This window comes from Narcine bancroftii, chromosome 1 (genome assembly GCF_036971445.1).
Source record: "Narcine bancroftii isolate sNarBan1 chromosome 1, sNarBan1.hap1, whole genome shotgun sequence".
Taxonomy (NCBI): domain Eukaryota; kingdom Metazoa; phylum Chordata; class Chondrichthyes; order Torpediniformes; family Narcinidae; genus Narcine; species Narcine bancroftii.
Window position 1 is genome coordinate 386,750,018 of NC_091469.1, and position 22,397 is coordinate 386,772,414.

Genomic DNA, 22,397 nt, shown 5'->3' on the forward strand with positions numbered 1-22,397 from the left:
ACCTGCTACAAATCGTAAGCAGATAAAATAAATATTTGTGGTGTGTGTTCCTCTTATTGATCTTAAATCCCACATGAAAGCTTTTCAACTGTGTTGATAACTGTGAAAATATATTAAGCTCCACTACAGATTCACAAGGATTGCTTTTGTCTCAACTTGCTGACCTTATGACTTTGAGACAAAGAACTAAAGACACAAGTCTTAACTGGCCCAAAAATGGCAAACATACATAAATTGCAATGCTTCGCATTGTGCTGATGTGTTTCAGAATGTGCTCTGTAAATTGATATGCAAGTTAACATGAAAAAAATTAAAGATCTCTTTGTCCTACAGTTCATGTGTGGGAGCTCGTGATCCTTACTGTGGCTGGGACTTGGTCCTGAAGAAATGTACAACATTAGAAGAGAGCATGAGTATGACCCAGTGGGAACAAAACATCAGCTTGTGCCCAGTGAGTATAAAAATAGGAAGACACAGACAAAATTCCCTTATCCTTGAAATGTTTAGAGTTTTAGATCGTCACATGATAAGTTGAAAATATTACGGTGTTGCCTGTTCTCTACTAATCTTCAGATCTTCACTAAAGATTTATGAATGGTTAAAGATTTAATTTCATAAAGTGCCCCATCTGTTGATCTCATGTATTTTTTCCTTTCACCCGAGTATTGTGACCAATCAAGTTTCACAAAGTGCCCAATTCTGTTTTGTATAAAACTAAATAGTTTGCAACTACTTGTTCTCTTGTAATTGAAAGAGGTCTAAGAGTTGAGAGGATGTTCAGCCACCATCACTAACTGTGTTTTCTCGTTGTGTTTGGGCTCTGTAGAGTGGATTCCCTCTGGTGAAGGGATGTGGTACGCTTTCTGTCCATTGCCCCAGCCTCACTGTAAGATTGATCAGAGCTGTATGACAGTCCCCAGTGTTGCCCTACCAGTTAAAAAGGGATTCCAATTAACAGAGAAGAATTTTAAAAAATGTGTTGTAATCGTGCCAGATTGAGGGGTTAGCATTCCCAATGGTTTTCTTTGTGATTTTACCAGAGGCCAAAATATGACGATTGATTAAAATAGAAGAGAAGGACACAGAGGACACTATTAGGTCTCAAGCTTTGATAATATGCTTCAGTAGAATTGCTATCACTCTCTGTCGATGCACTGCCATTAGTGACCATGCAATAAATGGGGTATATTTAAACTAGAAAAATCTGTGGATTCTTTGTCTTTGCACATTCACTTTGCTTTAATTACAACACAGTGGGTTCAACATCCTAGGTTTCTATTGGAGGGAAAAGAAATAAGAAAAATTCTCAGTTGTGTTTTCCTGATACTTATCACAAAATGTTCAATCAATGATAATTTGGATGTCACTTGCTGTGCTTTTTATCCAAACAAATTGGTTCTTTCTTTCATGAACATCCTTGTATTGCAATCAATATTTGAAGCAGGAGATATCTGGCTTTAGTGAAAGATTAGTGCAGTGTTATTTTAATTTCATGTTATTGATCATCCCCAGCAAATGATCTATTTTTTAAAAATTCAATTGCAGCCAAAAGGTTGATTCTTTTAGGTGATAAAATTGCTTAAAAGCCAGAGCTTGCGATGTTTTACAAATCTGCTTACTGATTCTGAAAATGAAGGTAATATTGAGGTTCTAAAAATCCATGCTTAAAGCAAATTTGATCCAGAGTGCACATGGATCACTCCTCAATTGGAAACTAGTAATAAGGATTTGGGAGGAAATCCAGTGCACAGTATTTTCAAATCACAGCCATCAAGAAGGTAGTACAGGAGCATCAAAGTCGTGCCTGCCTGCCTGGGGAATAACTTCTTCCCACAGACTGTGAGACAGATGAGCAGTATTCTGTGACTGTGTAAATTATCCCAAATATTTATTATGATTATTTATATGTGATCATTATGCATGAAGTGAATTTATTGTGTGTTTCTACATGTGCATCATGGTCTTGAGAGATGCTGTTTAGTCGCATTGCTATGTACAATCTGGATATTAAATTTGAATTTGAGATGATGCTGAAAAAATGTTACTCTTCTAACTATTCAATGTCATCTAATGATGCAAGAAATGTTTACTGTTTTTACTTCACTACAAATGGAATAATTCAGGAAATGTACAGTAGCAGAAACGTTGACAATGTTGCTTTTTGTTCTATTACAATCCTTTCTAAGTCCAGCAGCGTCCAGAGTGAATGGAAAGAAATTAGAAAAGGAAAGAAGCAAATCTGTCCAAGTTTCCACATTAATTTTATATTTAATTTTGTGTCTACCTCTGAAAGGATTCATTTCAGTATCTTGCCTTGACGTGTAGCATTGCAAAATGCTCCATCTCCATTTTCTAATGGAGCTTGGCTCTTTGGCAAATTGAGTGGATTGGTATTCTGGAGTGAAGGAATTGAATTAAAACAGAAAATAATCAATAAAAATAATTCATATCAAGTGGAACACAAATAACATTTCATCAGAACTAGGGAATTTGAGATTTCAAGTATCGCAAGATGTTTCTGATCTTCAATTTCAGGAACTGGATTGTGCCTTCCATTTTCATTGTTTGTTTAATTTCAGACAGCAGTGATATTCTGCGATGGGAGACTTTGAAACATACTGTTGCAGAAAATTATTTTGTTGTTATAAGAAGTTAAACACTCTATAATTTAGAAGATATGAATTATTGTGGCTGAGGCTGGATGAGTGCAGTTCTGTCTAAAACTGGACTCATTGCAATTTAATGACGTTCTTCTCCCTGGTATGGCATCTCCCTGGGTGGAGGAATGTGTGACAGAGGTAGGCATGGAGTTTAAGCTTCCAATTAGAGTTTGCGACTTTACCTTTTGAGTTTAATCATGGAAATCTCCAAGTGCAAACTATTTGAGGAAAGGAACAGTAGTTTTTCAAAATGACTACGTTTCATAGAACATTACAGCTCAGTACAGGCCCTTTGGCCCACAATGTTGTGCCAACGGATAGAAAACTAATCTTACTCCAATAACTCTCTATTTTTTTTCTTGTATCCATGTGCCTGTCTAAGAGTCTTTTAAAAGTCCCTATTATACCAGCCTTTAGCACCACTCCTGGTGATGCATTCCAAATGCCCTTGGCTTATTTGTTTACCTATAATTTACTTTGAGTTGTATGTCAATGATGCCAATATTTGCTATATTTTCCCCTTTCACTAGTGTAATATCCATGGCTTCTATCATTTTGTACTGTGGGTTGGTTTAAATGTCAGGATGTTTGGAAATCTAAGGTCTAGCTGTGGAATTTTGGAAAGAATATGAAAATGTCCTGCAACTAATTTGGTCAACAATTACAGTAAATTTCACCTTGGATGTTGATGAAAATCCAAAGATCCTTCAACTTAACAAGCTGATCTGGAGAGTAATAGTGGTCAAGTATGGCAGTAACAAGAAGCTTGGAAGAGGGTTGCAGCTACAGGTCAAGTCAAAGTTGGAAGTCAGAAGTTGGATCATGATCAGGAGTCCTTAAACTCTCTCTCCAGGAGTTTTAGAAGATGAATTTGAGAAGAAATTCAGGGTGTGAATAACAAAATTGTGTTTATTAGCTACTACTTTCTAAGTTAAAAGGGAACAGAAGGCTAGTGCAATACTATTACGGTGCCAGTGATCCGTGTTGGATCCAACACTGTCTGTAAGGAGTTTGTATGTTTTCCCAGTGTCTGTGTGGGGTTTCCTCTGGGTGCTTTGGTTTCCTCCCATGCTTCAAAACATACAGAGGTTGTAGGTTAATTGGGGTATTTGTGCAGCATGGGCACATGGGCTGGAAGGGCCTGTTACTGTATGTCTAAATTTTAAAAAATAATGCTTATTGTCATATGAAATTCTCGCTGGCATCAAAGTTCTTGCTTGCTATAGCTGAACAAGTACTTGTAAAGAAAATCTGTTATAGAAAAGTTAATTGATCTAAAAAAAAGACAATTGATACACAAGATAGATGGATAAATATTCACAATAATCCTCTACAAAAATAAAGTGATGTAGTACAATAGTGTAGACCTTCAATATACCAGTCAATAGACTTTCCCCAGTGCACCTGTAGAAGTTTTAGAATATTTGACTTTGGCAGTGGATGATGTTTGACGGTCAAAGGCACAAAGAAGCCGTATGATAATGCACCACAGCCGTGACTTTTACTAATGATATACAAAGTGCTTCCAAATCACATTTAGGCAATGTAAAATTAACTTAAGAATATTATTTTAAAAGAAAAAATAAACATAGAGAACTTCATTAATTTATTGATTTAAGGCCTTCTTGAACTGAATGTCTTCTTTAAAAAGTGTTTCTGCTTAACACTTTCCAATTTATGTTATTAAGAAAAAAAGTCATGAAGTTTACTAAATGACCACTTATCAAATTGGTCATTCAAAAGATCAAGGGGATATGATAAAAGATTACAGGGAATGTTCAAGTCTATAAGGCACCCGGAGGGTGGGGGGGGGGGAGGGGGGATGCAGATGGAAATGTCTCTTAATTTATTTCAAACTAAGGAATGAATGGTGCTAATAGACCGCTGGATTATATAGTCATGTCAGCACAGTATAGATCTGAGATAGTCTGATGAACTGCTGAGTCCTCTGTTCACACCCAGGATAAATTGATTCAGTTGCTATTCACTCAGGATCTGGTGGCACTGCAGAGAAGGTCACCAGGTTGAACCCTACCATCAGAGAATTGTAAAGAATGTTCATAGTTTGAATTCTGAAGGGAGGAGAATGAGAACATGTATCATGACTGTAATAAATGAAGCAGAATAGAAAGATTATTCAGTGCTGCAATAAACTATGGGTGAAAGAGAAAGGAACATTAATTCTGCGATCTAGAATAAATTTAATTTTTTAAATTTAAACGCACAGTGCGGTAACAGGCCATTCAGCCCATGAGTCAATACCACCCAATTTGCATCCAATTAACCTATACCCAGTACGTTTCGAATGGTGGAGGAAACCAGAGCCCCTGGGGAAAATCCACGCAGATACGAGGAGAATGTACAAACTCCTTTCAGACAGCACAGGATTCAAACCCTGGTTCTGATCGCTGGCGCTGTAAAGACGTTGTGCTAACCACTACGCCAATCCTACTGTGAAGAGGTAGTGAAGTTGGTAAAAGGACTGCAATATTTTAGCAGTGTTATTATTATGGAAAGTTCCAATATACAGAGACATCACAAAAATGGTATTAGTTGTTTCAAAGCAAGAACAGAAATAGGTTCATGAGTTTGTTTAGGGATCCACCACTGTCTGTAAGGAGTATGTTCGTTCTCCACCTGGGTTTCCTATGGGTGCTATGGTTCTATCCCTTATTCCACAGATGTACAGTAAGTTAAATGGTTACATGGGTGTATTTGGATGGGATGGGCTTGTGGACCGTTATCTCTAAATTTACCAAAAAATTGTTTAGGTTCATGAGTTTGTTCCACATTTACTCAGATCCTAACAAGGCTATTTATTTGCAAAACTCTTTGAAAAACAACTGGGCAAAAAGGTTTATCAAAAATGAGATGGTCAATTTTTAAAAGCTTCAGAAGCTACTTGGCAATGGTCGCTCCTGTGTAATCCATTAACTCCATTATTTTTTGCATATAAATTGATTTGTGATTCATTTCTCTTGTTCCATCTCCCTTCATAACTTTGGTTCACAAAAATCTGTCAATCTCAGAGGCATTCTGGACGCATAAGGGCTGGGGTCTTCTCATTACAAAATGGGAAACTGTTGCAATTGGATAGCACTGAGAAAGCAAGATCGATTTCTTACACCTGCATAACTAACTTTATCTTTGACCTTGGTATATGTGACAATAAACATGAACGAGGAGTATTTGTGAGTGAGCATTCTGGATCAGGGAATCAGGGCAGAAAATTTAACCTAGAAATTCAAAAACAAATTTTGGTTATGATGTTTGAGCCACATTAGGCCCCTCATGAAAGTTTTGTCTAGATTTTCACTCTGTAAGATATTTGATGTTGGATAAATATCATGTATCATTCTCTTATTTGATGTCTGTGAGAATTCTTCAATGTGAATTGCTATTTTGCTAGTGTAATAGTATTGTAGCCATTGGATGTCTGCATGTCCCTTAGAACTGATACCTGACAGCAAATGACATTGGAAAACATGGAAGTTTATACCCTAAGAGCAATAAACATTTGCTGATCAGTTTTGTTGAACATCAGTTGTCATTAAATGCAAAAGCCAGTTCAATATCTTTACATTTATTCACAGATAGGTTGAAATGTTTGTCTTGTTAAAATAATAAGAACCAATAATGTCAAATGATGGCAAGTTGGGATGCATTCTCTATCTCATTTGAATTTTTGTGCCAAAAACAGACAAGTCTCTGGTAACTGGACAATACAGGTGTTAGCTTGATTTCTCTATTAATTTAGTTTGGCACCATGTTTGCATAGATATTGTGGGCCAATGGGCCTGTTTCTGTGATAATTGTATGTTCTAATTTCAATGTAGATTTTATAACCTATTAAGTAAATCTTAATGGTGCTTCTAGGGGTTTAATAGGTTTTATAGCAAATGTGTTGCCTTGGTGAGATTCAAAAAGCCCACTTTTCTGTTTGTCAGACTTCAATAGAATGCAGTACAACTACAATTATTAATGCTACTGAGGTCCAAGTTCTGAGTTATCCATCAAACTGTTTGCAGGTAATTAGAAATCAGTGGCCTTAGTGCATCTGTTCATAATTCCAACTGCAAATCCTGCTACATTCCCAAAGGAGATGATAAAACACTCCTATGCATTTACCCTGGATCCCTAACCGCAGAGATATTAGAGGCACTCTTTTCAGTGCTGCAGTTTACAGTTCTGTTGAGTTGAAACAAACTGCTGACAATAAAATTATTACTAATTGTGCTGGTTTAAAGGTGTATCTCTGGAGGTCTGTGGCTAGTCTGAGTCCTGAACTCATGAATGAATGAATAATGGAGCTCTGAGTAGACAGTTAATCCTGGAATATCTCTGGAAGCAGATCATTAGAGCATGACAGTAATGGAAGAGTAAGCTGCAAGAGAGGATGGAACTGGGTGGTTGGGGAGTGGTGGAGCAAACAGTATTAAGATTTAATTTGTGAGGAAGCAATGAATCTGTGTTCTTTCATGTCCTCTGAATGCCCAGTTAAGCATGCTTAGAAATGGTTATTTCTTGGACTTGAGATCACTAGGTCCACATAGTTCAATGCATTGGGAAACTGGGGGGGTCAAACCAGCAGATTGAATTCATGAATCTCGGTAATATTCCACATGCTAGAGTAAAAATTTGGAATCCTGAAATTCTGACAGTTCCCATTATTGGGCCGCAATTTATTCCAAGGAACAGGAAATTGAAGTTTGTACATATCTGGGAAGAATTCCCCCTCCAGGAAACTTCATTAGTTTCACTAAAAGGACTTCTAATCCACAGACCCACCAACAGATGTTTGATAATTTGCCTGCCTAATCCAGTCCACGTATTTCTTGTTAATGTTTTCTATTATGCTTTAAGTTTGAGCAATGTAATTAGAATGATGTCCTTTACCCATTCTCCAAATTTAATCCCTTACATCTTCTTTGGCTTGGCTTCGCGGACGAAGATTTATGGAGGGGGTAAAAAGTCCACGTCAGCTGCAGGCTCGTTTGTGGCTGACCAGTCCGATGCGGGACAGGCAGACACGATTGCAGCGGTTGCAAGGGAAAATTGGTTGGTTGGGGTTGGGTGTTGGGTTTTTCCTCCTTTGCCTTACATAATACACAGTTAAATAGGTATTTATTTTATTAACAATAAACTGAAACATTGTTAGAGGATTAAATCAAGTATTTTTCATGATGTTACAGACCTCCAAAGTATAATTGTGCATAGAAATGAGTTAATAGACTATTTTTCAAAAGCTGCTTAAATTATATGACTTTTAAAAACAGGTTAAAAATTCTTCAAGGCTACGTTTTCATGGCATGAAGTGATGCAGTGGGAGGGAGGGGGATACAGCCTATGTAATTTTCAAGTGTAGTCAAGAGGGTCTTAAATTGTATAGTAGAAGCAATAAATCCTGTCCTTGTGCATTGAGCTCCTTGTCCCATTATGGCTGAGTGAGAGGGGATTGATTGGGTGATTTGGGGAGGGGGGGGGGAGGTGGAGATGGTCAGTGAGCAGGAAGTCAAAGAGGGGTACAGAATGGATTGGAGAGAAAGAGAATATCTGAATGGTGGAAAAGATGGTTAACATTGTTTGGAGGCTAGAACAGAACAATAAACCAGAGAAGATGATTGGGGAATTCAAAAAGCAACACTGAGCACATGATCTCCAGGATCAGAGCAGGGAGGTGATCAATAAGGTGGATTCAGGTGGAAGATCACTGGAGATGGGGGATTCACTCAAATTATCTAGAAAACTAAACAAACAAAGGATTTTTAGAGTTTCTTGACTGCTGGACCCTTGCATAGGAGGCTGGTTAAGGCCTGTGTGTGCTGTCCAGACTTTCACAGTTTGTTAGCCTCACAGATGCAGAGAACTGTACTCTAATATACAGGAATGTCTGTGCATAAAGTACTCTGTAGTGATCAATAATTACATTTCAGATAAAGTTATTTTACAATAATTTGTAAAAATGTTATCAAATATTAAAAGGTATGTTGTCCAATATTTTTGCTGGTCAAGTGTTTTGATTGGACTATAATTCTGTTCCATTGACAGCAATCAATGTGTGTTGAATGGAATTATATATTCCAATGAACCATCATCAATTTGAATACAATTATATCAACAGAAGTATGTTAAATTATTTCAAAATATGGAATAACTTCTAATTTGTTGCACAAGCAATCAAAAGTAAATTATTTCTTTTCAAAGCTACAGCATGTCCTGATATTTTATTGAACGTTTGCCTTTCAGATAAGAAACATGACAACAGATGGTGCTTTTGGACGCTGGTCTCCTTGGAAACCCTGCAGTCACACTGACAGCAATACTATTGGCTTATGTGTCTGTAGAACTCGCTCATGTGATGGTCCAGCTCCGCAGTGTGGAGGGCGACAGTGTGAGGGTCCCAGCGTAGAGGTTGTAAACTGTTCCAGGTAAGCAAAAAGAGTGGAAATAATGCCAAGTATCATATATTATGAATAACAGACCAGTCATTTTCCTATTTACACCTCATTATTTTTGCAGTTATAACTTTTGGGTATTGACAAAAAGTATTAGTAAGTATCTGATCAGCTAAAAAATGTAAATGATTTTCAGTTTGTGCCATGTCATGTGGGCTGAGAGACACAAGCTCATTTATTTTGTTCCAATTAAATTGTTTGATAGGAATGGTGGTTGGACTCCTTGGACACCATGGTCTCCTTGCAGTACAAGTTGTGGGATTGGATTTCAGGTTCGACAGCGGTCTTGTAGCAATCCAACTCCTCGGCGTGGAGGTCGTGTCTGTGTGGGACAAAATCGTGAGGAGCGGTACGTCCAAGTCTTTTGATGTGCAATTCATTTTAGAGTAGTTCATTTGAGGCTGCATTGTTTGTGTTCTGGGCTGATCTCCAGGATTTACAGGTGATGGTTATTTTAATGAAAGCTCTGTTACAAACTAGTTTTCTCATTATTTTGATTCTGAAAAGCCTGCTTGGTGTCCAGTTTCAGGAATGGAGTTTGCAAGGGAATGGTGCTCACAGAACACAAGTTTGTCATCTGCTTTCAGACATTTAAATAAGCTTTTAATCATAAATTTTTCCTTCACTGGGTTCAATTCCAATTGGAGTAAAACACAAAAGTCTGCAGATGCTGTGATTGTAGTAAAAACAGAAATGCTGGAGGATCTTAGATCTTGCAGCGTCCATAGGAGATAAAGATACATAACTGGCTTGAGCCCTTCTTCAAAGTATGAGTAAAATCCAGGCAGCGCCTGAATTCAAAGATTTAGGAGAAGGAAAGATCATTGAACATAGATAGGAGGAAAGGTGAGAATTGATTGGAGTAGGCGAGGCTCTGTGAATGCAGAGCTGGAGAAAAGGAGACGGGAAAGGTGAGAGGGGAAATGATATCTTCACATAAGGCACTTTCAGGTGGCCAATTGCCCCGCATGTAAAGCCGCATGTTTAGGCAATATGTGACTGTTTTGAGGCCACCTGAATGTGCAGGAGGCGCTCTTGAGGTGAGCTACATAACCCTCCTCTGAGAGGGATAATCAGCTCAGCTCAGTGGCTCCCCCAGCCACCTGAATACAGCTGGCTGAAAGCGGATGTTAAAGGGTCAGGCTGCTGATCACAGCTGACACTGGGCAGGAGCCGGAGTGTGCTCAGAGCCACATCCTGTGCAGCTGTGTCCTTCAGGTGGTCAGCGTTGCGCTTTAAACGCTGCCACCTGAACGGCAATTTAAAGGGCCACTTCTGCTTCTTCAGGTGCATTCTTAGCGTAGAATGAGCCTGAAAAAGCCTATAAAGGGTGTGGGTATAAGGAACAAGCTGCCAAATGAAGTGGTAGAAACAGGGAAAATTGTTACATTCAAAAGACATTTGACAGTAATGTAGAGAAAGGTTTAGAGCAGTGGTTCTCTACCTTTATCTTTCCACTCACATTCCATTTTAAATAATCCCTTATCACCCACAGAGCACCCATAGGTTGCCATAGGTGGTTTATGGTTAGTAAGGGATTACTTAAAGTGGTATGTGAGTAGGAAAAAAAGGTTGAGAATGACTGGTTCAGAGGGTTATATGCCATTCAGACAAAAAAGCTTGGGATATCTCTGACTGTCAGTAATGTGTTAAGGAACTAAATCAATCTGCATAAGATCAAGGAGCAGCAATTCTTGCTGACCAGATTTGATACTGACCTCAAGAGCTGTCAGTGTGGAGTTAGCAATTTCTCCTTGTGGTCACGTGGATTCTCACTGAGTGCTTAGATTTCCTCTCACATGCCAAAAACGTGTAGGTTAAACGGGTCACTATAAGTTGCCTCTTAAGTATCGGTGGGTGGCAACAGAATCAGGGTGGTGGGTGGAGGGGAGTTGAAAAGGATCTCAGGGGATAAATTTGTTTAGTGTAGATGATACCTCTTGGAGTGATAGAGCTACAACAAAGAAACAAGCCCTGAGCCCCAACTCATCCGTGTTGATCAAGTTGCCCATCTACACTAGTCACATCTGCTGGCAGTTAGATCTTAATGTTCCTCTCCATAAATGAAAAGTGATTACATTTTTCCATTTTATTGTTACCTAATTGATTTAGCAACCTTGAAGATTTGGACAATGGCATAAGAAAGCAAGTACTGTGAGAAGTTCACAAAATACAAATGTTTTAGAAACTTTTTTTGTTTCTTACGTATTTGAATAATTAAAAAGGCAGGATGGGCTTCCTCTCACAAGAAGCTTTTTGTTCATACCTCAATATGGAGAGTGATTTGTATGGGAAAATTAGATGGGTGAAAATCTGTATAATGTGCAGGAAGGATTGCATGTCTGCTCAAAAACAGGCATAATGACACATCTGAGGACAATGGATACACTCCATTGTATCAAACTTTGGTTCCTGATGTACTGTTTTATATAAGGAAAAATATTAATGTTTTTTGTAGGACGAATGCATTGGTTAATGTACCAGAAAGTGTATGATTTGAAGGCTAGTCAACGCAGAGAACAGCAGTTGAATCTTCTGCTATTGTAAAACGGTACAGTTGCTGATATTTGATCTCCTAGGCAGTGGTGGGTTTTACTTTTGGCTGTAGATTAAATTAAACTGTAAACACTTAGGAAAGCTCAAAGTTTACTGACCTGAACTATTCATAAACTTGAATTTAAGATCCATCTCTGCAGACAAAGCACTTGTGTTCCTATGAATGTTGTAAATTAAATCTGGTCATATTTCTGTCTTGTGTTCCCGGTACTCTTTATAATTATTTCAAATTAGTTTAAGGCACGTAAACAGAAATTATTTTCAAACCTAGAGGACATTTAATATATATTTTATTAAAATACCATTATTACTGCAGCACATTAATTTTATTGTGGTAGGGTAATGGTATTGGGGTATGAAGGTTAAATGACAGCCTACTGAAGGACTGGAGTAAATTTTTCTGCTCAATATTTCCAGCTCCGCTTGAACCAGGACATTCAGAAGAAAACCAGACATGCATTGACCATGAACCTATCAATTTAAATGCAGCAAAAGAATGAATAGTTTTGGAGCACCTTTACACTGTCTGCAGCAATAACGGGGACCTCCCAGTGGCTAACTATTTCAATCCCATGCTCCGTCACATGCCTACATTTCTGAACATGGTTTTATCCATTTAAATTCTGCATCCCACTCCCACAGCGACATGTCTGTCCCTGAACTTGTGCACTGCCAAACTGAGACCACCGCTAATTGGAGGAACAGCACCTAATATTCTATCTGGGCACTCTCCAACCAGATGGCATTAACATCGACCAATTTCCGTTAGGCTCCTCTCCAGTCTCTAACTCTCTCCCTGTCCCTCTGTCTCCTTTCCTCCAGCTCCCAACTCCCTTCCCTCTCAATTCGGAAAATGATCCTCTTCCCCCATTACTTCCCAGCTTTTTTCTCTTTTGCCCTCCCATAATCCACCTTATGACCTCTTACCTGTGGGCCTGTGGTCCCATCCTGCTCCTCCCCCCACCATTTCTTAAGGTGCCTGAATGCATTTTATTAGTACCTTGATGAAGGACTCAGGTCAGAAACATTGGTTATGTATCTTTGCTACAGAGGAACATTGTTTCTCCATCACTTTTGTGTATTGAACTAAGAGTTTTGGAATAAACATTCATCTTCAGTTTTATTTAATAATTCTGAAGGAATTGCTGTCAGATTTACTGGTACAGGAATCCCCAGTGTTGTTCAGGGCATAGTTGTGTTGGGTCCAGGAAAGGTCCTCCGAGATAGTGACTCCAAGGAATTTAAATTTGCTCACCCTCTCCACCTCTGATTTCCCCCAATGTTCACTGGATCGTACATCTTTGGTTTTCTCTTCATAAAGTTCACAATCAGTCCCTTGGTTTTAGTGACATTGAATGTGAGGTTGTTGTTAGTACATCTTTCAACCAAGTTTTTAATCTCTCTCCTGTTTCCTGACTCATCACTCCTTTTTATATAACTCACTACCGTGGTATTGTCAGCAAATTTGTAGATGGTATAATTCTACTGATCATGGTCATAGGTGTAAAGCAAAAAGTTGCCATCTACCTTAGTAAGATACAGCGCAGAGATCCTTCTGCCATTGTCCATGTCAAACATCAATCTTATTTACATTAATCCCAATCTAACCTATTTTATTCTGCCTCTATTCTCATCAATTTTCCCCTAAATTCTGCCAATCCTCTGCACATGAGCAACAATTTACCAATGAAGTACAAACTTGCGCAACTTTGAATGAGAAAAGAATCCAGAGCTCCTGGAGGAATCTCAACTCATCACAGGGGAAGTGTCCAAACTCCATAGAGGCATCGACTGAAGTCAGGATCGAACTCTGGTCACTGGAGTTGTGAGACAGCAACTCTATTAGCTGCACACAATGCCATCCAATTGTATCTTAGAATTCCTGTCAGGACCTTGTCTGTTTCAATGAAATAACCTATTATTATAGACTTCATTGAATCATATTTGTTTTCCATAATCTTTTCTCTTACAATAAATCCTTTGTCCTAAGAAATATCCTAGTGAGCCTGTTACATGGCAATAGGACTTGATTTAGAAATGAAAATGAAACTGCATGGTGTAGTAAATTCCCAGATGGTTGAATAAAGACCTTGCCCTTTCTTACTATAAAGACCATCATTGGGCTTCCTATTTGTTTTCTGGACTTGCTTGTTAATTTCCTGCATTTTGTCGGTCGCTCACTGAGGATTACCAAGTTTGGGCAGAGAAGTAGAGATGTGACCACAGATCAGATCTGATTTTAATGAATGGCAGAGCAGCTTCAAGTTATCACACAGTGAACTTCTATTTCTATTTGTTACGTTTCTTACCATCACTTTGTATTCTAATATTCTGCTAATTTCTTACCATCTAAAATGGTTTTTCAATTCTTATACCAAAGACAATAAATTTACATTTTCCTACTCCACTGCAACTTTTACAACCTCATAAATTGCCTTCCTGTCGGGCTTTGTTTAATCAACAGATTCGGATATATTATCTTCTTTTCATCTAAATCATTAATATAGATTACAGATAGCAGAGAAAGGACTATTGATCTGTGTAGAGCCCAAGTAGGATGCTGGCCAGCATGAAAAAGAACTGTTTATTCCTTTTCCTGCTGTTTAACCAGTCTTTTCTCCTCACCTTACTGTTTGTTGTGAGCTGTTATTTTTGTGGAGCTTTTGAAAAATGCATAAATCTTCTAAACCAACTAATAGAAAACTGTCAAAAACATATAAAGTTACAAATCATTTAAAAACCACCACATAATAAAATTTTATGTTTCTTTTGAAGTTGTACATTTAACCTGTAGTCCAGATTTAGCAATTTTGTAGTTTCACTATCATGTTACACTATGAGGCATAAATAACTGCAGTCATCCTGACCTGATTTGGATTTATGCCTCGAGATGGTTCCCTTGTGTATTTTTTTTAATTGTTGTGCATACTTGTCACTATAATTTTAAGCAAAATGACTGACTCAGTTTTGTATAATGTTTTTAGCATGGCCACATTAATAATAATTATGTTTATTTTAAACATACAAGTTATTTTGATCTTGAATTTTTAAATTGGAAGACATTGTGAGAAGTTGATAAATTGATATAAGACTTTGGTCAAGCTATGATTAATAAATTATTGTACTCAAAGGTTGCAAATTGATTTCAGTCTTAGAAAGGGGACAAAGTAAATTAGTAGAAAGAGGACAATGTTGGGTGATTTTTGCAATTCTGCTGTCCCACAGGTGCCACTTTCATGGCAAACATATCAGAAATAGGTCTATGCCATTGATTCTCTGAGCAGCAACCCTTGTAAGATGAGGTCTCATTGGAAGTTCAGAAATATGTGATGGACAAAAATAATTCTGCAGCTATAATTGATGAGATGGAGCTGATCGGCTGTTGAGTGTGATGTTGGTGGTATAGTTGGTGCCAGAATAAGAAGAGAAATTAATTGAGGTAGCATGTTTCCAAAGGATTCAAGGAGTTAGTAGTGAAAACTTCTGTCCACGGGTCAGTAAAATGAGAACACAGGATGGAATTAGTGATAAAAGAATACTCAGAAGGTTGGTTAGAAGATATTTTCCCAACAAAATTTGTTGAAATAACTAAATGGATGCTGAAGAAAGCTAGTAACAGCAAACCAGACAAATTCTTAACCGTTCCAATTTTATTCAGGTGCCTGCTTTTTGCTCATACCTTGACGAAAAGTTTAGGCCTAAAACATTGGTCATGTATCTTTATTTACCATTTCTCCAGCACTTTTGTGCATTCAACTACAATCACTGCATCTGCAGACATTCTTATTTAACTAAGTCTTAACTGCATAGTTTAGCATTCACTACTTTGTACATTTAGTAGGACTTAGTAGGGTGGAATACTTTGATACATCTGCAGTGCCTTTACTTGTTAGTTCATTTTTGGAATGCATCTAGCTACATATTTAACTTAATTCTGTGGTGTGCTATATTAATTTTCATTCCCTTATCTTTGTAGAGTGTGAAAATTTGAGTATTTTTCTTGTTTCTGAATTTAAATAATTTGTATCCATTAATATTCTCTGTGATTGGATTTTGTGCCAAAATCATTTGCAATGAGTTTATATTTGGCTCAAATGTAACAATTATATTGAATGCTTCAGAACTTGGCTTTCTGTAACTTACAAGTATTAGACTCTACCAGAAATATCTTTCATACCTCTTGTTATATGTAATGCAAGGGCAACTTGGACCTAAATGAAAGAGCTATGACAATATGTTTTCATTCACATTACAAGCTCTAAGCAAGCATGAGCAAATGAAAGAAGTGAGCTAATTTAGTCATTTGTTTCTCAGTCATTTTAGTCTTCTCTTAGTGTTGCTATTTCTATTAACTGCATTTTTACAGCATGATAAGGTTGTTAAGATTGTTTCCTTTTTTTTTAAGAAAAAATAACTCCAGATATAATGTTTTAAATCTTTTAAGACTTTTAATTTCATGGTACTTAAAGCAGCACATTGTTCTGTGACCGTGGCCTTGATTTTCCTTTCACTCACAAGCCCAGAACTTGCTGAAATGGTGCATGAGTGACAAGGATGACTTAAAACCACAGAACATCTGACGACCTCACTTTTCCATGAATAATCATTTCCCTTTACCAGGCACTAATCAATACTCCTTTTCCCCCTCACTTGGTTGCCCCAGGCCCTAAAAATATCTTTGCCTTACTGAATATCTCCACTCCTTGTCAATAACCCATAGCCCAATCAGACCTTGACTGCCAGCTACATCCTTTTTTTTTAAACTTTATTTAAGATTTTATAACATGAATAACATATAGAATTACATTAAAAAAAATTAAGGACAAAATAATAAAATTACTATACAGTATCAGTAATCTAAATAAACTATACCCTCCCCAATAATTATTACACATTAATAACCCAACTCAAATTAGTCCAACCCCCCCCTTCCCCCCCAAAAAATAGAGTGAAGAATTAATAAAGTTAATAATATATGTGAGGAAAAAAACCCACTTACAAAAAAAAAACAAAAACATAACCGATTAAAATACTAACAAAAAGAAAAGTAATTAATACTAAGATATCAGACTTAAAAAACATATTTAAATCAAACTTAAATGCATATATTTAACAAACAGAGTTAAGATGAAACATATATTTAACTCAAACTTAATATAAAAAATTAGTAAAGTTAGTAACATTGTCTATCAAAAATTCTTAAACAATAATCAATTCTTTAAAAAAAATTGTAGCATGAGAAAAAAAGATAAAAAAAACTTTCTCTATAGAGATAAACCTTCACCAAATATCAACTAATTTCACATCTATCATCATATTAGTCACATAAACCACCATCTTAAAACAAAATTCAAACCTCATTAAACATTGTACAATTCAATTTTAGTACTCCCACCATTTTTCCCTTTTACTCTTGAATAATTATCCAATAAAAGCTCCAATACCACATTTAAATATCCCCAATCATTACGTTAAAATTCAGATATCCAAATAATAAAAACGCATCTACAACGAAATCTATATCTTCAACAAATGGAGCATAAACCACAAACAAAATTCAAGCCTCATTAAGAATTGTACAATTCAATTTATAACTTTCACCATTATTCCCTTCGTTCTATAACTAAAATAGCAAAATAATATACACCAGAATTACCACTCCTTTCACCTTAAAGTTAAAGAAAAAAATATAAAAAAAAACTTATCCATCCCATTCACATTTAAATTTCAAATATTCCTTATCTACTGAATAAACTTTACAAAAAAAACCACATCAATTTTTAGTTTTTTAAACAATCAAATACTTTCTTATGCTTTTTTTTATAAACACAAAAAAAACCTCTTCACTCTTTAATCTAATAATACAAAAAAAGGGAAAAAAAAAAACGGGTAGGAGGTTAAAAATACCCCCTCCCGTCTGAACCGCGCAATGCGGTAACTCCCAAAAAAAAATGGGTGTGAGATAACTCACACTTAGCAGATGACTTTCAGGAAATAGTGCCCATCCAGTTCTCTCCCCCAACTCTCACTTCACCTTAAACTAACATCATCATTATTTAATATTCCTTTTTTTTTTAAAAAAAACATTAGAAAAAAAAGAACAACTCTTCTTTTAATCAGCTCCAACTGCCGAGTCACCATTACAACCATTCCTTCTTGGAGCACGGCTCTTTTCTTCCATCTCTTGTCTCCTTAGAGATCGCGGTGGACTACGTCTCTGTTGAAACTGAGTAATTGGCAGCTCTTGCCAGCTACATCCTTGAGCTGAATGGTTTGCAATGGTACAGTGTACACAGGAAAATGTGCAAGTGTTCTTAGAATGGTGCTGAATGCCTTTGGCATTACAGAATCTAGCCATAACTGCAAGGATGGGTCTATGCTATAACAGCTTACTGTGGATCCCCAGACACAAATGAATTTTATACCGCTATGTCAAGTAAAAATGATCATTTAATTTATTTTAAAGTCATCTCAAAGTGTGAAAAATAGGTATTGTTAATGAACAACAGTTGCTGAGTATGGCACCATCTCAGTTGAAAACCTTTTAAGTTTATTCCTGAACAGGTTCAAATGAGATTGCTTCCATGTCCGGGTGACTAAATGTGTTGAGCAGCTGCTGAGTAAAGGTAGAATGAAACATGAAAGTCTGCAGATGATGTGATTGTAGAAAAAACACACAGAAATGCGGAAGGAACTCAGCCGGTCTTGCAGCATCCATAGGAAGTAATGATATATTAACCTTATTTTGGGTGTGACCTTCTTCAAGGAATAAACAAAGAGCTGTAACCATCAGACATGATGCTTCTTCTGTTAAATAGTTTTGTTGGCACTAATCACCCAGATTCACACTTGAAACTGGGTATTCATTAGAGCATCAAAAACCTGTCAAGGTTCTACAGAATGATATTTCAGTAGGGTTTGGGAGGCACAATTGTCAAAATGAACATGATAAAATGTGCAGAATAAAGATTCTGTGAGAATAGAAGGCAAAGGTACATAACCTTGATGAAGGGCTCAGGCCCGAAACATTGGTTTCATATCTTTGTTGACCTGCTGAGTTTCTCCACCACTTTTGTGTTTGTATTAACCACAGTGTCTGCAAACTTTCTAGTTTCACAATGATTCTGTGAGAGTTTTTTTTAGAACCGTACACTAACATATTGAAATACGTTTACATTGAAATGTGATGAACTGGTATCTGATAAGAAAAGGTTGAGTATTTGCTATTTAGACCATAGACACTTCTTCAACGTGCTTAATTGGAGACAGATTGGCAATTAAAAATGGTCCCAGTTGGGAGACATTATTTAAACTAAGTAACCCAAATGTTTTAGATATTTTATGCCTGGACATTTTTTTATAAAGTGGGAGTCCTGTTAATAATGATTGCATCAACAAGAAAATACACACAATTTGAAATACCTTTAAATTATTTATTTGTATTATCAGCTTAGGGTTTTGCTAAAAGATAATTATGGTAGAGAGATGTATTTACCTACTTTGTCGAAATTTGAATCTTTGACTTCTACTATACCAAAGAAGGGATATGTTTCAGTTACAATCTGGATAAACCAGATTGGGAAAAATCTAAACTTAAATGGGAGACTGATTTAGTGTTTACTTTTCCTGAAGATGATTGGATGAACATGTGTCAAGACAATGTAATTAAATTGACTAATGTAAGATATGGTATGGTCAATTATAATTTTTTACATCAATTGTATTTGACCCCGGAAAAATTTAAAAAAAAAAATATGCATTTAGTAATTCGGATTCTTGCTTTGGATGTGGTTTATGTACTGGTACTTTTTTTTACATGCATTTTGGACGTGTGGAAATCCAACCATTTTGGCAAGAAATTAAAATAGTTTTGGAAAAATTGTATAATTTTAAACTACCTTTGGATCCAACGATTTTTTTGTTGGGAGATTTGTATTCATTAAGGGGAATGGGTTTGGATAAAGTTCAAATTGCTTTTGTACGTTTGGTGTTATCGGTAGCGTGTAAATGCATTGCTAGTTCTTAGAAAGATGATGTAGAAATTAATATAATACACTGGCATAATGAATTGAAGGCTTGTATTGTTATGGAAAAAATTACTTATAATTTACATGAAAATTATTCTTTTTGTTGATAAGTGGTCTCTGTATTTGAAATATATGCAATTGGATGTATATTGAACTGTTATTAATATTTATTTAAAAAATTATATATATGATTTATATTTTTGGCTCCCCTTAAGGGAGCTAACTGGGTTGGGGGGGGGGGGGGGGGTTTCTTTCTTTTTCTTTTTTTTATGTTTGTTGTGTTTTGTTTTTCTTTATATAAATCTTTGTAAAATTATTTTGGGGTGAAAGGAAAGTGTCACTTTGTATCCAAAATCCACACATTTAATTCCATGCTTAAATTTCAAGTATGTGACTGAATTGAGAAAGGTCATTGAGGCAAGAGGTGTGAAGATTTGATCTTGAGGGAAGGAGATTGCAGTCTGTCTTGAAATGCTCCCAATAGAACCAGGAAACTTGGCCACAACCTTTAATCTGGAGCAGTGGTCTCAAATTTATTAAGTGATACATCTAATGAAAAAATATATAGCTAATATATTATAAAATATATCTAATATATGTGGAACTTGCCTTGATATTTTAGAGATGAATCTAAACTTTGTTAAACTCAGCATCTTAAGAAAAAGGTCTTTTAAGACAAGAAAAATTGTTTTCACGTATACTATTTTAATTTGTTTAGTATCCCTGATAAGATTTCATTTTATACAATTTTAACAGTATATACAAGACTGAATTTTTTTTCTTCTGTCAAAGGCTCTGAACATATAATGTGTTTGTTTTATATTAAAAGCCCTTTGCTGTTTTATGTTTCCACATGTCAGATGGCTGTGATTAGTAGAATTAAGGCAGCCTTTGCATGCAGCTGCTTGGCAAGTTAACAAGAATGGAGCAGACACCAGAGTTTCTCTAACAGTGAGGCCCATATATTGTTTTGACCTGTGGGGTTTGCCAAGATCCTTGTTCTATGTCACTTGTGCTGTAAAGCTGCTTGAAATCTATTCTTTTGTTAATGCTTGCAAAGTTATTATCCGTACATGGATGTTATTAAAAATTTGAAATACCCTGGGATTTTGATTGGTGGTATGCACAGAAAAGAGCAAAAGGGTGGACAGGTATGTCAGAATGCTAAAGATACCAGATGTGCTTGTATTTATTGCATCAGAAGTGATTTCCAGAAGCAAGTGGAGCAGTAATAGAGCATGCATGTTCCTGAATAACACCCTGGGACAAACTGAGCTGTCACCTGCCCGCACTTGCATGTGGAGGGTGAGTCAAATTGACTGCATCCGGGAGCTATCTGGCAAGATTTGGCAAGCCTTTACATGGCATACAGCTGAGGCTCCATCTTAAGAATTCCCTCCCAGCCTTCCCCCAATAGATGAAGCTGTATGAGCTTTGCTTTGTCGAAGCTCGTAAGCTTTTGTTTATGGTTTCTAAATGCATTTACAGGTCTTTAAATATAATTAGGTTTTTAAAATTAAAAATGTAAATAATTTTAACAAAAACCAAATAGAGTACTAATAAAGTTGTGAAAACAATTTTATTTTCAAAGTCTGACTCTTCTCTGCCTCATCTTCAGGTCAAGAATTACTAATATCAAGAAATCCTGATACTGTCTCACTACTGTCAGTTCATAGATGCAGTTTCCCCAGCATGACAGCCTTATTTTGGATATTTTGTCTTACACAGTAATGTAATAAATGGTTGTGGGGGCCAATTCATTGGGTTTATTTAAGTGAAGATTGATAAATTCTTGATTTATAAGGGTGTCAAAAGTTATGGGGAGAAGGCAGAGAAATGGGGTTGAAAAGAAAAATACATCAGCCATGATCCAAATGACCTACTTCTGCACCAGCGTCTTATGGTAACTCTGGTTTAAGCAGGTATTTAAATTTTACAACTTTTGGGAGAGCATAATCCACACACATTATCTTTATCCTTGATAATTATTTCTAATCTGAATTTAATATTTAAATACAGGATTATATGTTTATCATGGAATTTCACAGTACAAAGAATACAATTTTGAGACTATAGAGACAATATTTCCCCATGGAGAGAAGGTAAGTTATGTGTTTAAGCAGACGATTCAACCCATTGTCCCTATGCTGATGTTTCTTAAAAGCAATTCAGTTTATCCATGCTTCATAGGAGCTCTATTGAGAGCATCCTGGCCGGCTGCATCACTGTGTTGCACGGTTGCTGCAGAGAAATGGATGGGAGGTCAATCCACAGGACCATAAGAGTGGCAGAGAGGATCACCGAGGACCAGAGAACACTCTTTCGTCGAGTTGTACTTGTACATTAAACTTAACGAGTTGACTTCATTTTGTTCCCCCTCAACTCTTGTTTATCTGCCTGTAGACTTCAATAGAAAATTGGATCTGTATACATCAGCTTTTCTAGTAATGCATTCAACATGTTGATGTAGGCTGGCAAGTTGCATGACCCTTGAACCATGTCTATTATTCAAGTCCCTGAGCTCAACTTTCCAATAGCTGCTGACTCCCAGTAGTGTAACCTTTCTCAGTGCAGAGCCTTTCCAATTGCATGTGGTCAGCTCCTCCTCAAATGTCCTTGATAGTTTCTGAGGCCTGCTGTGCAGGTGCACTGGTTGAGATAATTAATGTCAGGATTGGCAGTCATGATGAACTTTGAGA

The 22,397-nt window shown here is 36.6% G+C and overlaps 1 protein-coding gene across 2 annotated transcripts in view; it reads left to right on the top strand.

Moving 5' to 3' along the window:
* sema5a (sema domain, seven thrombospondin repeats (type 1 and type 1-like), transmembrane domain (TM) and short cytoplasmic domain, (semaphorin) 5A) overlaps positions 1-22,397 on the top strand; it is a 189,308-nt gene that overhangs the window by 123,383 nt on the left and 43,528 nt on the right. For both annotated transcript variants that reach the window (XM_069913602.1, XM_069913603.1), the window contains exons 12-14: positions 334-451; positions 8,907-9,088; positions 9,321-9,464. In XM_069913602.1, coding sequence (XP_069769703.1) covers positions 334-451; positions 8,907-9,088; positions 9,321-9,464 — 444 coding nt within the window. The remainder of the gene's footprint in view (positions 1-333; positions 452-8,906; positions 9,089-9,320; positions 9,465-22,397) is intronic.